At 45.2% G+C, this 17,228-nt stretch overlaps 1 protein-coding gene across 5 annotated transcripts in view; it reads right to left on the reverse strand.

Moving 5' to 3' along the window:
• SPATA13 (spermatogenesis associated 13) overlaps nucleotides 1–17,228 on the reverse strand; it is an 82,889-nt gene that overhangs the window by 36,935 nt on the left and 28,726 nt on the right. For 4 of the 5 annotated variants that reach the window (XM_075083786.1, XM_075083793.1, XM_075083758.1 and 1 more), the window contains exon 2: nucleotides 9,987–11,783. In XM_075083786.1, coding sequence (XP_074939887.1) covers nucleotides 9,987–11,624 — 1,638 coding nt within the window. In that variant the 5' untranslated portion in view covers nucleotides 11,625–11,783. Of the gene's footprint in view, nucleotides 1–9,986; nucleotides 11,784–13,661; nucleotides 13,737–17,228 lie in introns of those variants that run through there. The other variant, XM_075083777.1, reaches the window with a different exon arrangement.

The following is a 17,228-nucleotide window of genomic DNA, read 5'->3' on the forward strand; positions in this document are numbered from 1 at the left end:
TAGCTGGATGTTAAAGCTGCCATCATAGCCTTCAGAAATGTGGGGTGAGAATTTGTTCCCTGAACATAGGTACCTGGGGCCATTGTGAATGTCCTAAGGGATCTAAAATATATCTTCACATACCATGTATCATGCAAGTACAACATAGGACCTACAGGAGGCATGGGCCATCCAGAAGCAACCCCTGGAGACAAGGGGGAACCAGTGAGGGCATCTCCAGCAGCGCAAGGTGCTGATGTTCAGGCAGTCAAGTTGAGCCCCCAAACAAGAGTGTCAGCCAAGCCTACAGAGCATTACAGGCAAGAATCACATGCCAAACCCGACTGCAGGTAGATGTAGATGGCATCACAACCATGTTCCCCAGGACTGTGGGGAACCCTGCTTGGTCCCCATCTCCCACTCCAGCAAGGTGCAGCTTCCCCACAAGGTGCTTTCCACCTGTATGCAGCTGTCTTGGGTACCTGTCCCTTATTGCACCTGAGGGCTATTATTAGGTAACTTGGCTCAGCTCTGTGTGCCACTTCCAGGTGCTGTTCAGAGTGTGCTCCCCAGGGTCCCCTGACCGCACCAACCAGGCTACGACGGGAGTTCTCCCAGGCTGTTCCCAGGTAGACAACTACACTGCGGAGCCCAGACAGACCAAATCTCTCCTTTGCCTGGACCCAGACTGATTTCCCAATTCAGGCATGGCAGCTTCAGGGACTTGATCATGATCTCACTCAACTCACCCTGGCACTGATACAACCCTGTTGCACTTAATGGCACATGACTGCTGTTGGCATTCCCTGTTACTCATTAATACCAATGTAAGCAACAGCAGCATCAGGTATTTAACCACTGAAATCTCAGCTTTGCCAGATGAAAGCCAGGTTCTGCAGCTACAGTGCTACTCAGACGACAGTGTATATTTGATAAATTCAGCACCCAAAACTGTCTTCCGAGGGAGCGCTGCCCAAGCTGCATAAGATCTGATCGGTACAGTACAGAGAAAGCATTGCTTATATGGATGCAACTTTTATCAGTGAAATGGCAAAAAATTGCCAGTACCTGAAATTGCATGGCAGGACTTTTGCTGGCACAGTTATACCAACCATGAATAACCCCTCATCCTATAGCTGACCACACCCTCCACCACAGAAAAAGCCCAAACTATGAGTCTGACTCGACACAGCCCACTGCTGGCCAGCTCGCTGCTGTAGGTACACTTGTGAGAGCTGACATACAGTTGCCATCCTGATGGCAAAGGAAAAACAATCAATCCCTGGGTGATTTTTTGTTAATGTGCTTATGCCAATAAACTCCCTAATAAAAATAAAATCACCACTCTTGAAATATGTTGATGTCTGTGTACATTGCTGAGGCTCCCTGCCCACTAATCTGCACTTCTTCCCCTACCCATTACCTATTTGGATTTTTTTAATTTTATTTTTGTGTTCTAAATGAACTGATACAATTAATGCTTCGTAATGTATATATATAGACAAGCATGACAGTATTAAGGGACCTTAAATCTCCCTAAAGTTTTTTCTCTACCTGGAAGTCTGCTGGGAAGTCACAAGTAGGTACCTCCTAGACAAGGGCCTCCAGCCTTGCTGGTCTCCACAGGAAAGAGCATCCTTCTCCCTTCCCTCTCCAAAGCGCCAGCTGTGCCACAGGGCCACAGAGACAGGCTGCTGCTGCCAACCAGCACCAGGGGAGCTGATGCACAAGGATATTTCACAGCTGTTTTTCACTAAAGCAACTGGCCTCCTTCTGCCTTTTTTGTTTGTTTGTTTGTTTAGCTCTACAGTAACTTGCACCGCTTCTTGTTTTGGTATTTTTGAGCTGCCTGGCTGAAATGCAACCTAACTATGGCTGCTTTTTTCTAATCTAGAGAAAGGAGATAATGAAAATCTAATCATGTCTTTGTAAGAAATGCATATTCATTTCCAAATGCCATTATAAAAAGGTGTGATAAATCCCAGAGATAATAATTCTGGCTGAGAATAAATTACAAAGAAAACCTGAGTAGGCTGAGAAGTATTAGAACACGATTACCACATATTCTCAGTGAAAATTTGTGATGGGTAATCAGTCATGTTCTTTGTAAATGACAAGGCTTAAAAGCATAAACTGGAATATTTATAAGGAAAAATCATGGCATTTGTGCTATTTCATGTAGGTATCTCTGTGTTTTGATCACATGAATACACATTTCTGCTTGCATTTAGGAGTCTATATAAAAATGTACAAACTTCTTATGCTAGATGACAGCTACGTGCCAGTACTATAACTGGTTACTATTAATTAGCTGATATTTCTGTATAACACATTAACTGCCAAATGCTAGGGACTCAGTGGTAATACTGGAATTGATTTTTCAATTCATACAAGCTAGCAAAACTATAAAGGACAAAGTGATAATGACCTAGTGGCCGTAAGTTATTTCATCACCTTCACTTAACAGAGTAGAAGTCTGGACAATGTGTCTCCACCCAGGTACATGATAAAAGGCAACCTTTGCGCTTTATCTTGTCGCTAAAAGGGGAAGCAATAGTTGAAGTTTATTTATCATCACTACGAACTGAGGTCAAAAGCTTGCTTTTTGTTTCATGGACATGACCAGTATTTTTATTTGCAAACTGTTCTGACAGATACAGAGATTACGAGACTCTGGATACAATACAGCCTCCCAGAGAATATGTATTTATTGTTTTCTTTCCAGATTTTATAAAAAGATCCTGAGCGCCCAGTGATTCCCTGTTGATCCAACAGGCTGACAGTTTCCAACCGTGATACCATCACAGCAATAGTTACCATGGAAATGACTGCTTTTACTGTAGAAGAAAGCACCCATTCAGTCCATGTTTGCATCTTCTATCTCAAACTAACCAGAATCATTAAACCAGTCCAATTCACTTACAGGAAGAAAATTTTCATCAATTCCTTTCTAATCAAATGCAAATTGCACTATATCCTTTTTCTTTACACGCCTGTGCCTCCTCTGCCACTAGTATCTGTTCTTTTTAATTAGCCTTTGAGAAGGCCCCAAATAAATGCATTGATTATCTATCTCTAGAATACACAGTGCTATTCGTCTGCAAGACAGGAGAATACAATCTGTGAAACAACTGCAAAAAAACTGTTTAAGAACGTATGCACTTACACCTATACAAACAAGCAAAGCAGAAGAAAGCAGAGTAATACAACCATATTAAAATTTTAACGTAAGTTTTAGCTGCTTGGGAGTTATAAACATTGTAGCAAGATAATCTGCCTATTTTTCATTCCTGCCCCCCTCAAAACTGGGTGAACCCAGACCCACAGATTAAAAATTGGAAGAACACTGCACTGCTTCAAAGGGGGACCCCTAAAGGAACACCACCGCACTATACCACTATAAGCTCCTAGAAAGGATGCAGTAAAAACTATGCATTGTCATAAGGTAAAATTACATTACTGTGCCTTGTAATATGGTAAAATCAATCCCCATTAGCAACACAAGCTACTGTGGTAAAACATTCATTTCAGAAGTTTTAGAAATTGGAAAAAAAATCATATAATTCTACTTTTAGGATTTGTTCACACCAAAGCAATTGTGGTGTCTTAACTAACAAATACATCTATAAAACCACATTAAAAGATCAGGCTATATAGCCACAGCCACAAAAAACATTTGGCCGTGTATTTCTAAGGCATTTTTAAGGCAGGTTTGCTTCACTTAATCTGATCCTTGAAAGCCTGCTTGACATAAACAAGCATAATGCTTTCCCTCTCAGCACCGTGTCTTATCATGATTAGCAAGTTCACCTCTAATATCCACATTTCACAGATAAGGAGCAGACACAAAGCAGTTAAGTCATGTAAGTCACAGAGTAAGCATAGGGCTGAACTGGAAACAAGAAGTGGATCTCATGACTCTCAGATCTGTTCTTCAGCCTCAAGGATTTCCTTCATCCTCTTCTCTAACTCATTTCCAAAACCAAATCAGGTAACATTTCCAACTGGCATAGGGGAGTTTGCAGGGAAAAGTATTTGCTTTGCAGAAATCACCTCCTCAATCATATAAAAATGCAAGCGTGCTAAAACCAGAAAACTGTTTCCACTAGTTTTCCAGTGACTGATACTTGGGGATGGCTGGGTGATGCTCTAACACTGTTCCTTCTTTACTTCAGTATCTGAACTGGAACTGCAAGGATGTGCTGTACAGTAAGGGAGTATTCATATCCTCCACCTCTTTTTAGCAGATGTATAGGCATTAATAATCCCTAAATAAATCTCTAAGTAATTTTTAAGTCGACTCAGAACACCTCAGATCAAGTAACAGGCCTAAAAACGTCCATTTTCCTTTTATTTGGCAAAACAAGAAACTTCTTCCAGACTGCCTTTGTAACATCTGCTGGTGAACCTCTAAAGCCAGGTAACTACAGGTTGAAAGTGGAACTTCATGCTAACAGAGTAAAACATAAAAAGCCATAGGCCTTTGCATCTCTTTAGTGTCTCCTCAGGCAGGGGTCCTCTGCTTCCCCCCCCCCTCCACCCTTCCAGAGCAAAGCCTCATTGTCTCTGCCCAAGCCCAAGCCCTGCCACCAGCAGGTCCCAGCAGCAGTCACAAATTCCAGCTTACGTGGGGTGGAGCTGTCTTGGACAACTCTACATCTGCAAACTATTACTTCCTACAGCATGGAGTAAGGGCGAGGCTGCTGTGGTTGAGCTTGGAGTAGGAAGAGTCAAGGCTGCTGTGCTTGGCCAGTTTCCCACCCTGCCACAGCATCCCGCTCAGCATCCTGGTATCACGAGCAGCACAGCAGCCTCTGGATGCCAGAAAGGGGAAACACAGGTGGCTCAGAGGAAAGTCTGCAGCTGCCTGTGCTCAATTTGGACATCGCAACCTCCCAACATCAAGGTGGATTTTCAATGCTGACAACTCAACACCATGCTCAATGTAAAAAACAAATTACATGGCCAGAAGTGCCATTCCACTCTCTGGAGTTCTATTACTCATGTTCCCAGGGTGAGCAGTGCCTGGGTGTTACTGAGGTGTCAGAGGAGAGCTACAGCAGATTCAAATATCAGGCACTCTGGAAAAGCAGAGAAGCACATAGGCAATATGGAAAAGGAGCAGCTTGCCCCAGCCTAACTGCAGTGGAGTCCATTTCAACTCCCCCTTTCAGCATCCACAGACCCATTTGCAGGGATGGCAATGACCCTTGGATTACTCTACCAGTTTTCAGGAATGGCCAATTTTATTCAGCACTGCAGTTACTTGGTCTAAAATTTAACCTGATCCAGAATTCAGATTAGTCACCACTGCCTTGTTTTACTTCTTCCTAGTAGAGGATACAGCAACAAATGATTACAAGCTGTACAGAATAGCAGACAGCTCTGCTGCAGTGAGTTGGAAGAGTTTTTGCTGTGACGGGAAGATACACATGTCGTTTGAGGACTCCCTTCTGCATCATTTCAGTGATCGGTTCTGCAGTTTGGGTTTGTAGCAGTGCACAGTGGTTTCTGGTTTAGCTCTGTGCAAGCGCTCTTGGAAGTCGCTTTTTGAGCAACTGTGAAGGGTGGAGACACTGTGTGAACACATCCTGACTTGTGCAGAACAGCTCAGAGAGTTTAGCATAAATCCAGTGTCACTCGGTCTAACTGAAACTGCAGTTTGCTGTCAGAGATGCTGCTGAGAGCCTGTTACAGTGCTCTGCTACTCTGTCCTCAGGCCCTGTGGCCAGCAAGACCAGAGCACCTCTGGAGTCTGGGTCCTCACTCTGGTAGTAAATACTCCCATAGGAGTTAACTCTGTTTAAAAAGTTCCCACCTTTCTTTATCTAATCATGCTTCACACTTTAGCACATTTGCAGTTATACAGATAAAGCTGATTAAGCCACACTCCAAATTGCATGTGGATGAACCAGAGGTGAATAGATCCAAGAAGAGGAGTTCAGACAGCTGAAATCAGCTAACTCGCAGCACGTGTGCTCATGCCCAGCCCCACAGTGCTCAGGAGCTTGCAGTAGGTACCAAGGATGCCCACACTCAGCTCCTGGCTGCCGTATGCTCCTTGCGGGTATTGAACATGACCACATCCAGCCACCATCCTTTGGTGCTTCACTATGAGGACATGATTTGAAACAACAAATCAGAAGGATGAACAGTGAAGACAGAGCTGAGTTTCTCTGTCTTCACACCCATACAGCTTCTCTTCCTCTCCTCCATAAGCTGTCCCCCAAGTTAAGCCATCTGTGCTCAATAATCAGAGCCAAGAGACCTGTACAGGAAAGACCACCTCAACTCTGCCAGCAGCTGAGCACTGGGGGACAGCACAGTGTGGATTAGTTGGGACCACTGACTTCTGCATGGCACAAACATAAATGAGTCAACAGACACATCTTGCAGCACTTAAAATACAGTCTGCAAACAAAATGTTACTCAACCCTAATTACAGCAGTTACCTCTTCACTATAATTTATCATTCAACTTATAGACATGGGGATAAGGTATTTAAGTAGTACAAAGTCTGGTGTGCTGTGAAGCCCGATGCCAGCAAGGCAACTTAAATAGCAGGTGCTCTAAGAGACAGTGAAAGGCTATGTGAAATGACAAATAACTTGATTTGTCTTTTTTGTAACTAATTCAGAACCGTGTTTTGTTTAGGGAGCCTTAGTGGCTGACACATGCCAGTCCAAAGCAAAGGGTTTATGATTTTGTTATTTACAGTGACATGGGACTCTTCTTAAGGAAAGTAAGGACCATGCAAAACGGTCCAAATACAAACTTGTACTTAATCATCTTCAGATGCTATTTAAACGCAACATATTGAATATAAGTGGCAGTGACATAAAGCAGAGACTGGGAAAGCATGAGCTGTCGCAGACAAGCTTTGGTGACTCACGCCTCTGTAGTTTAATAAGTGCTGAGGCATGGATCCAGGCTACACTTAATCAGTGCTTCCCTGGGAAGCAACCTCTAGGAGGACCCACAACACAGAAGGCCAAACACCTCCCCTGCTCCTGTCCAAATCTTGCATTTTGGTGAAACCAAAGTGACAGAAGTGACAGGATCTCAAGACTGAATCACTTATCAAAAAAAAATCCCCAAAACATCGATAGAGGCAAATGGATACATGCCCTGTGTGAATACTGCAAAATCAGCTTTACAGCATCAGGGAAACGCAAGGTAGAAATGTTTTGTTTCCACATTTGGGAAAATACAGAGATGGACCAAGGTCCACAGACTTAATCTGCCAACTAATCTGCTAGATGAGTGGGGAAGGGAATAAACTAGATTTGCTTCCAGCTACAGCAGTCAGTCCTGAAAGGAGAACACATTCGAGGCTGACTGCTTTAGTACCTTGCAAGCTTTGTACTGAAATACGCCTCCAAGCCACAGGCATTTTAGTGGCTGTACTGGAATATATGCTGGCTTTTACATGAAATCCATTATAGAAAAGAAGATGTGTGAAACATTTAAACAGAGCAGATTTGTCTGTTAATGTACTGTCAGTGTATTTAAGGTTCAGACAAAGTCTTAAAACTTTGGGATTTGCATGGCTCAGCATTACATCTCAAATGATCGCTGAGAACGAACCAAGTGCTTGACTGTCCCAGGAACAACTTGCTGGGTGGGTACAGTTCTGTAACATAAAGGTGTAAGGTAGAGTTAAAAATGAATGGTAGTCAAAAGTTCAAACCCCAATGACCTCATTGTGTGAGTATGCAGCATTCATAAAAGTGCCTACGGGCTGAATAGGCTCCAATTAAAAAACAACCTGGCATAAGTACCCTTTCTACCAACCTACCTCCACGCTGAGAGAAGCATGCTGTAAAGGAATAATGAAACCCTCCAAAGCAATGGCAGGGAGAAACCATACCACTCCCCTGTTTTGTAGTCACTCGGAGTGCCACAGCTTTAGGGTTGTGTATGGGATGAGGAACAGGCGTGGAAAGGAGAGAGGACAAAGTTTATACCCCTTGCATAGTAAGACAGAAGTAAACCCTGTCCTGCACAGCTCCTGCTTCCAATCCACAGCGACCACCTCCAAAAGCTGCTTTTTTCAATCAGAAGAGAGGTCTGGATGCAGCTGCACCATTTGGGTGGCTGCAGTTGTTTTGCCAAGCAGAGAGGGCTCTGCAGTACTCACAGCAGAAGGAAGGGGCTACACTCCCTCACTGCTGCCCTAGCAGCCTGGTCACCATTTCCTTCAACTCCTGCAGGGCTCCATCCCGCACCGGCCACCAGCTCACTACACAAACCCAGACCTGCCATCAGTGCACACTCCGGATTTTAGACAACTAAAGTGAGCACTAAAAGGCCCTCACAATTAACCTAAAATGTTATAATATAAAGAGAAAGTTTAAATTGCATGCTAGATAATAACAGAATGTGGTGTTAAAACTAAAATTGCAGTAACTTTTATCCAACCAATGCACATATCCATTTAAAAACTGTACTAGTTTGTCGGAAGCCAAGGCGAGGGACAAGCTGCATTTCTCTTGGGTCATGATCACAGATCACCACTAGATGGTAGATGAGTTGCATTAATTCTACTTCCATTTAATTCCCAAGAAATAGAGCTGACATTTGCCCACTCCTGGGCTCTCGCCTCTTCTGGCAGCGTGAAAGCATCTCCTTGCCTGTGCGCTTAAGTGAGAGTTTTGGAGAAGATGGATAGCTCTGGCAACTCTGGGACTCCAGAAAAGGAATAACCTCAGACCCCAGCATTAATACAGATTGGGTTTATTTTTCCAATCTTACCATAACTGCAAGCACTACAGTAAACAAACTCACTTTGCTCCAGCAGAAGGACAATATTGGATAAGTGCGGTAACTACTTACAGTTAGTTTGCAAAAACCATGCCAGGCTTTTAAAAGTAAGACAGCTTCACAGACATAAGACTTTACAGCATGAAAGGCTGAAGTCTGTGCAGCTGCAACAACTGCCTTTGTCTATCCTCATACTTGAGGTATAAGATACTTCTAGTCAAACTGAGGTGGCTTAAGAGATATATCAGCTTTGTTTTGTAAATGGTTTCCATATTCATACAGAACCAGAGGGATTTTTGCCCTGGTGTATTTTTCCCCGATGAGTAGCAAACCTTTCTCTGCTGCCTCTCCCTGAGCAGCTCAAAACCACATTACTGTACACTGCCGGGGCTGAGGTGAGCCACGCCATCTCAAACGGGTGCAGGATACATATGACAGCTATTCACCAACACTGCCAAATCATGTCAACTGCCCCAGTGCCAACTCACACCATGCTTTAGGTAAGGGCACACCATTATTACATGAACTTACCTCAGAGGTGCTGCAGCACATCTACCCATCTCCTGGGAGTATGAGGTCATGCACTAGGTGCAGTGAAATGCTGGTGTCTTCACCAAAACACTAGCAGCAACAGACTCAGCCCAGTGTGTAAAGTACTGCTGTTTGAAATTTTCAGGCAACTGAATACCCATATAGTTTACCCTCACCATGACCATCATTGCACAGTGAAAACATCAGATACAACTGAAATGCTTAAACCTCTATACTGTATCTTTTACACCACACTGCCCTACAAGTACTGCCATGTCCTGCCAGGCTTCCACAGGCAAAGCATTTTACACTGAATCAACACTACTTTAAAATATACAGACTATCTTTAGAGATCTTTCAGCTTGGAAGGAAACACAGCCAGACCCTGCTTAGGCTGGTAAAATCTGACAAGACCACATGACAAGGTGGTAGATCTGCAGGGTGCAGTAACCTGCCCTTGCAAACACACATGAATAGCTTTGCTGCCAAAACTTTCTTTGATATTAATGCATAAAGAAAAAATAATTTGATGTTAGCATCCAGAGAGAATACATTAAAGGAAATAATTGCTGTCAGCATACTTTAGCAATAACAAGCTGCAGTATCCATTAGTATTCAGGTTATTTTGCATTGTTTGCATTGTTTTGCATTAATAAAGACAAAACCTCATAGATATATATACAGCTTCTAAAGGATTTAGCTTTCTTTCTTACCTCTTCCTTTTTCTCTTCAGCACCAGAGGCTAAATTGAGGCTTAGCTGAGAGTGGCTGCTTATGCCACTGTCTTCATTTCCATCATCATAATACACGGTTTGCACGGAGTCCTGGAAGCAAACAGGATTCCTGCCCAGCTTCAGCCCTGGTACCTCGACTCTCTCCTCGCTCTCCGATGAGCTCAGTGACAATGTGCTGTGATAGTTTGGGCACTGGAAATTCATATTGCACTTGACCTTCTCTGCAGTGGGACTTCGAGGCTTTGGAGTAGTTGGCCTGACTGGAACATGAGGGATTTCAGCTTCATATGTAAACTGCTGGGTAGCTTTTGGTTCATCCGAATCTGAATAAAACACTTCATTGGGAAATGGACTAAGGTCATTCAATGTGGGTGATAAGCTATCAGAGTCTGGGATACCTGATGATGTCCTGAGGCTTTTGTCTTCAGCCACAGATACATTCATTTCAGCCTCTTTATCCTGAGCAGCTGTGGGACTTTGCAGACAAGGTGTTCCCAGCAAGGAAGAGTCTGGACTAGATACCGGGGAGGTGCACCGCTTTCTGTCATGATCTGTGCTGCTGGAAACCCTGCGGGAGTAGTCATCATGCAGTCTGCTGTTTGACCTTGTTCTCTGGGACTCCTCGTTAAGAGAAGGAGCGGCGCTCTTCGGGCCATCCTTCTTCCATGCAACATCTGTGACGTTACTGACAAGTTTCAAAACTCGGTCAAAATCCTTTGCCCTGATAGGGCTCTTCCATCGCTTGGACCTCCTCTCAGGGTTCCCACTGGTTTTGTCCAAGTCAGCAGAAGTAACACTCACAGTCCTTGTTGGCATCTGTTTTTCATTCGCAGCCTTGAGGTCAGTGAGGTTTGAGGTCGACTTCCGTTTGAATGAGCTTTTTTTCAGAAAGTTCAAATTATCCGAACTTTTGCTTCTCCGATAAATGATCCTGTTGTTTTCAGAGTCTTTCACCAAAATTTCACAGATCTTTGGCTCTGTGATGACAGGTGATGTTGGCCTAGTACAGTTCTGATGACTCTGAGCTTTATCTGTGTCTAGCAGGTTTATGCGGCCAGCACCATAAGCCCGCCTGATGCTGCGTGAGCGATGAGTATTCCTCAGGAAAGACTCATCACTCTCCTCTGCATCAGAGCAGTCAGAAGCTAAACCATCCACTGTGTTCTGGAAATCATGGAGAGGCCCCGAATAGGAATACCTGTTAGTCTGAACTCTCACCACTGCCCCATTTGAACCATGTTTGCCTACACTGTTCTCATTTAAGATGTCTGAGCATTCCCTTGTTTGAATTCCTTGGAGAACAGATGATTTCAACTTCTTGAAAGATCCCATTTTTCTGATGGAAGATAAAGCATTCCACGTGGATGAGTTGCCCGTCAAAACCAGAGAACGAGGCCTGTCAGAGCTGGAATTAGCCCGTTTCCGAGGGGTGGTGAAAAAGCGCATGATTTTGGAAGGGCTGAGCTTATCCTCTTGAATTTCCTCCTCCTGACTGTTGCTGGTGCTGTATCCCCCATTATGACTGACACAGGTAGTCTGGTTTTGGGGCTCTTTATTATCCATAACTATACAAGTAACAGTGGTGCCATTTCCACAGCCATTCGGAAACGTTGTCATGCTCTCGATGCTGTACGCATGGAGATGGATGCTGGGGTAGCTCAAAGCGACGCTGCTGTCTCCACCAGCTGACCTTGCTGCCCCTCCTTCATCTGCTGCACCTTGGTTTGTCTTGCTTTCACATCGACCGGGTGAGCTGACCTCCTCAGGCTGCACTGCCTGCATCAGGAAAACAAAAGCAATCGTTAGAAAAATTTCCTTACGAAGTCCCCAACTAAAAGAAGTATGAGCTCCAGTGTAGGAAATCAAGGCATGCATGAAATGAAGGAGCTCTTTTTCACCATACAAAGGTGTGTTGCAGTGGTGATGAGAAGACATTCATAACTCTCTCAAATTATAATTGCATTCATTAGCAATTTAAGAAACCAGAATAATTTCAATATGTACTTGTTCCTCCAATGCTTAATAAGCTAATAAATTCAGTGTGACTGCCACACCTACCTTACAACAGTAAATATAATCCACATATGCACACTTAGAGAAACCCCCAACAGCAGCAATCCAGCCTTCCTCCTCACAGCGCTCAGCACTGAGCCCCAGGACCCATGAAAAGTTTTCATCCAAACAAACAAGCACATCCATCAAGTGCCACCTAATCCTCAAATAGCAGGCAAAGAAGAGGAAAACACATGTATTTTTCCCTACACTTGCTGCTGTCAGAGGCTGCATGACAGTCGACTGCCTTGTCTGTCCCCAAGCAGGTAAACCTAAGAGTTACATCAAATGCATTTTTCCCTAGCCAGAGCAAGCAAGATTCAGAAGTACGTAAAGCCTGATGGCAGCCTATGCTGTCTCGACAGCATGATGAAAACCTGAATATGGAAGTGAGCGGGGTCTCTGTGACTGGGATGTGCTGTATCAGGGATCTCCCCATGAGCTGGGTGTGGGAGACCCAGCAGCCCAAACCACACTCTGAGCTTGGGAAAGCTGTGTGGGGACCACCAGCCACGCGTCCCCTGCCTCAGCCGGGGGTCTTTGCTGGGCAGGCAGGTGCTTGGACCGCCACGCTACACAATGCCCAGAAACCACTGGGATGCCCAGTCCAAAGTTGGCACCATCTTAAAAACAAAGGCCATAGCACAGTTCTCTCTCAAGGGCTAGCGGGATCTTCACAAATCTGCCACTGCCGGGTGGTGGTGGGGTTCCCCTCCTCCCGAAACGAGGAGAGAAAACACACAGCTATGCCTGAGGGACAGAGGTAGCCCCCCGGCCCCTTCTTTGTCTCCTTCCCACCCAAGTGGCCGCGGGGGCTCCGAGGGCCAGCGGGGATGGGGGGAGGTGGCCCCTGGCAAGCGGGGGGGGCCGTGCGAGGCGGGGGAGTGGCGGCAGAGCCCCCGCAGCCTGCAGGAGGGACATGCAAAACTCTTTGCATCCCAATAAAACTGCGGCGAGCAGCAGCAGATCCCGCGCAGGCAAACCCCAACCATCTCGTGAAACGCGGGAGTTTTGGTGCTCCTATCCCTGGTTTTAAGGCTGCTCCCTCGTGAATGCACTCTAAAAGAAGTTCTGCGAGCCTCTGTCCCTCTGAGGATAAAAGGATTTTCTTGTGTTTCAGCGAGACGCCTGAAATCTCCCTCGCCGCTGTTTTTAATCCCCTTCATTCACAGGGTCGCGGCGGGAGCCTGCCGGGCTGCAAGGCAGAGCCCAGCCGAGCCGAGCCGAGCCGAGCCGAGCCTGCCCCCACCGCCACGGCACCCGGGGCCGGCCAAAAGCCCGCCGGGCACCGAAACCTCGGCCCGCCCTTGTGCTCTCGTTCTGCTCACACATTTCCACGCGGGGGAAAAAACATAATATATATATACACACATATATATAAAACAATAATGAGAACAAGACGCTGCTCTCGGCAGAGAAGTTCCCAGAGAAAGCGGCTTTGGGAGAAACCGCACCTGAGCCCGCAGGAAGGGAGCAGGAGAGAGGCAGGAGAACAAATACAGTGAAATGGAATTTAAAAAACCGGCTGGCGGCGCGGGGCCGACAACAGCTGCCCCGCGGTGGTGCCGCTGCCGGGAGGGGACGCCCGAACAGCGCCCTTACCTGGGGGGAGCCGGGGGACCCCGCCGCCGCCGCCGCCGCTGCCACCGCAACCCGTCCCGGCCACTCGCTCCTGCATCGCTATGGCAGCGGGGCGGGGCGGGGCGGGGCGGGGCGGGGCGGGGCGGGGCGGGGCGGGGCGGGGCGGGGCGGGGCGGGGCGGGGCGGGGCGGGGCGGGGCGGGGCGGGGCGGGGCGGGGCACCCCCCGGTTCCTCCGGCCGCTCCCGGCCCCGGTCCTGCCCCCCGCCCCCGGGAAGGGTCTGGGCCGCTCCGCCGGCAGCACGAGGATGATCCCGTTTAGTACCTTCGAAACGCCACGGGTGCCATTCCTGCCTCAGCACTCACTTCGCCTGTCTGGGTACGGGTGCTCACCTCACACTAGTTTTTTTATCACGAGCACAGGCCTTGCACCAGCTTCTGCTACACAGCACATCCGACTGGCCAACATGTGTCCCAGTTCTCACCCTTTCTCAAACATGAGTTTATTACACATAGGAAACTCCTACGAGCACCTCCTACGAGGACAGGCTGAGAGAGTTGGGGTTGTTCAGCTTGGAGAAGAGAAGGCTGCGGGGAGACCTTATTGCGGCCTTTCAGTACTTAAAGGGGGACTATAGGAAGGATGGGGGCAACCTCTTTAGCAAGGCTGTTGTGACAGGACAAGGGGTGATGGTTTTACAGTAGAGAAGGGTAGATTTAGACTGGATAGAATGATGACATTTTTTACAATGAGGGTGGTGAAACACTGGCACAGGTTTCCCAGAGAGGTGGTAGATGTCCCATCCCTGGAAACATTCAAGGTCCGGTTGGACAGAGCTCTGAGCAACCAGATCTAGTTGAAGATGTCCCTGCTCACTGCAGGGGGGTTGGACTAGATGACCTCTAAAGGTCCCTTCCAACCCAAACTATTCTATGATTCTATTTTCGCAGCTGTAATCTGCAGGTTAAATAGTCCACTTCCTTACACATTATGAATGATCCTCTGAGTAAACCCAAAGTAATTGAAAAAAAGCCTCAGTTCATCTGTCACTCTTTTTCACCCCAGGAAAATATATTTTGTATATTTTATAACAAAACAATCTGCAACGTAGAAACATATTTTAATTCAGTATTTAAATTGGACTGAGGCCCCATTGTGTTAGTGGTGCCAAACACAAACTCCTTACTGGAGAACAAATCTGCATATCTTTCCTATGCATTGTTTGGTTTTATTAAGCTTAAAGACATAAATGCTGGAATAGAAGTCCTTGCCATCAGCAAGCACTTTCAGATACTCATGCTCGGTTTCCAGGCTGTCCTTCAGTCCCAAATCTGCAGAACTTTCTGGTTTGCCACTGTTCCGCAGAGTTAACAGCAAGAACAACATTTTACATACAATTTGAACAGTTTTCATATACTACAAGAAAAATTTGGTGAGACAATGTCTTACAACCCCATGTCATGGCTCCTGACAAAGACCCATAACAAGTGGTAGTCCTTGCTCAGATAGTTTATTGTCTAAAAATATTTCTACACTTGCACTGGAGCTGTAGACATAACTAAAACTATTTTAATGTACCTCAGGTAAAAGGCAAAGTGAAAATGGGACAACAAAGAGTGCATGGCAGAACAGACACCCTAAAGAAGGGATGAAGGCCATCAGCGCCAGTGCCTCTCCTCTGAGACTGGTGTGACTGTACACACTGTAATTACTTCTCTGGTGAACAGTGTAGACATACTGTCAAGGTGTAGTTAGGGGACGAGACAAACAAATGGTCTTAAAGGATGTAGGTCAAATGAGGTAGAAAATAACTCTGGGAGTGACCACAGGATTCTCTGGCAGTCAGCAGCAGCAGGCACAGCCTGCCACCAGCCCAGGTCTTGCTGGCCTCAGCATTATGGTACGTCCCACGGAAGAAGCGAGTTTTGAAGAGTGACTCAAATGAGAGGGTAAAGTGCTTGCTTTACAGTGTTGGGCATGGGGAGCAAGGGGGAAACGGAGATTAGGACTGGAAACAGTGGCATAGTATAGAGAGGTTCCATATGGACCATCACTGGTCATCAGAATTTCTTACGTTTCAGAAACGCTGTCGGCTGGATAAAGGAGAGACACAAATTAGTGGCGCAATTCAGCTCAATAGTTATTTCTGCTTTGCCTTTTTGCCCAGCTGACTTTGAGGTCTGAACCCTTCTTTTAAATATATTTGAAGCTCATCAGCAGGTTTCAAGCTGATCGAGGAGACAGAAATGACACAAGAACATATTGACAGACTAACAATGTGCTTGCAAGAACTTAATTTTCTTAGAAAGCCACGCTAAAAACTCATTTTGGATAATTAGGTAAGAATATCATTGCATGTCAAATTTTCTAAGTGTCATTACATTTAATAAAGGAAATACCTAGGAAATTGCAATTAGAGAGGTAACAGTATTCAGTCAGTTAGACATTTGTCAAGTTTCTAAAAGTAAGTACTATAGTTTTAGTCTTCCAGACTTGTCTGTCATAGATTTTCTATTGGTAGTATGCTAAAACCCTCTTCAAACTTTTGCAGCTTCACTGAGTCAGAGTCTGTCCTTCCACACCCACGTACTATTAAGCAAAGCACGGTTGCAGCACTCTGAAGAGTGTGCCTGAGAACAAGATTAACTTCCTGTACTGGTGACCAAAAATTACCCAAATATTTTCTGAATTATTATTTTTTTAAAGGCTGGCAAGTGTATATAGCATTCAGGTGCCTTCACGCCAAGGTTTAGTAAAATGATGCAAATCAAAATTTATGAACTGGACTGCCATGAGAAAGAAGACAAATCACTCTTCAGACTATAAACTTGAATGCTTTCCAGTTTCTTACAATATTTGAAGAAAAAAAAAAGCCATAGTGTTTTGTCAAAGTTACACACCAAAGTTTCAGTAAATTTGTCCTTCATAAAGTTTTTTCTACAATCCTAAAAGAAGGCAAAATGTCATCCAAATTTCTGATTTATAAAGGTACTTTTGAAGTGGCATTCCTGGCTGGTTTTCCAGGTTTTTTGTTTCTTGAGAGGATTAATACCGTTTGCCACTGAGAATGCTTGAAAAGGTATAGATAAGAAAAAGTTCATAGCACTTTCATAAGTATTTCTGAAAAACTGAGCTACATACTGTGTTATTTACAGGCTAATACTTTGACTCCAGATGCGTAACAGAGCCTATAGTGAACTGAGAGGCAACACCAGCATTACATGTATGGTTGATCAGGCACAGTAATTTATGAATACAAACACTCCAATAATAAACTCCAGATTGGTATATGCATGGGATTTTTAATAGTGATTTAACAATGGTCATCACACTTCCCACAACAAAAATGGAATGCTTGTTTTAGAAGCTTTAAGTCTGTAATTTAAAAGAGGTTTAATGTGCATGTGACAAGGAATGAGAAGGATTATTCCAAATGTAATACAGGTGGGAAAGGATTACAAAGAATGTGACATGGGAGAAGGAATATAGACTATAAATGATGAAGGAACACCACCCCACCCCCCAACTTTTAATAGGTAGTGATACATCTTTCAGCTTTCTCAGAATAGCAAAAGACACATTTGTGTAA

The sequence above is a fragment of the Phalacrocorax aristotelis genome, chromosome 1 (genome assembly GCF_949628215.1).
Source record: "Phalacrocorax aristotelis chromosome 1, bGulAri2.1, whole genome shotgun sequence".
Lineage (NCBI taxonomy): Eukaryota > Metazoa > Chordata > Aves > Suliformes > Phalacrocoracidae > Phalacrocorax > Phalacrocorax aristotelis.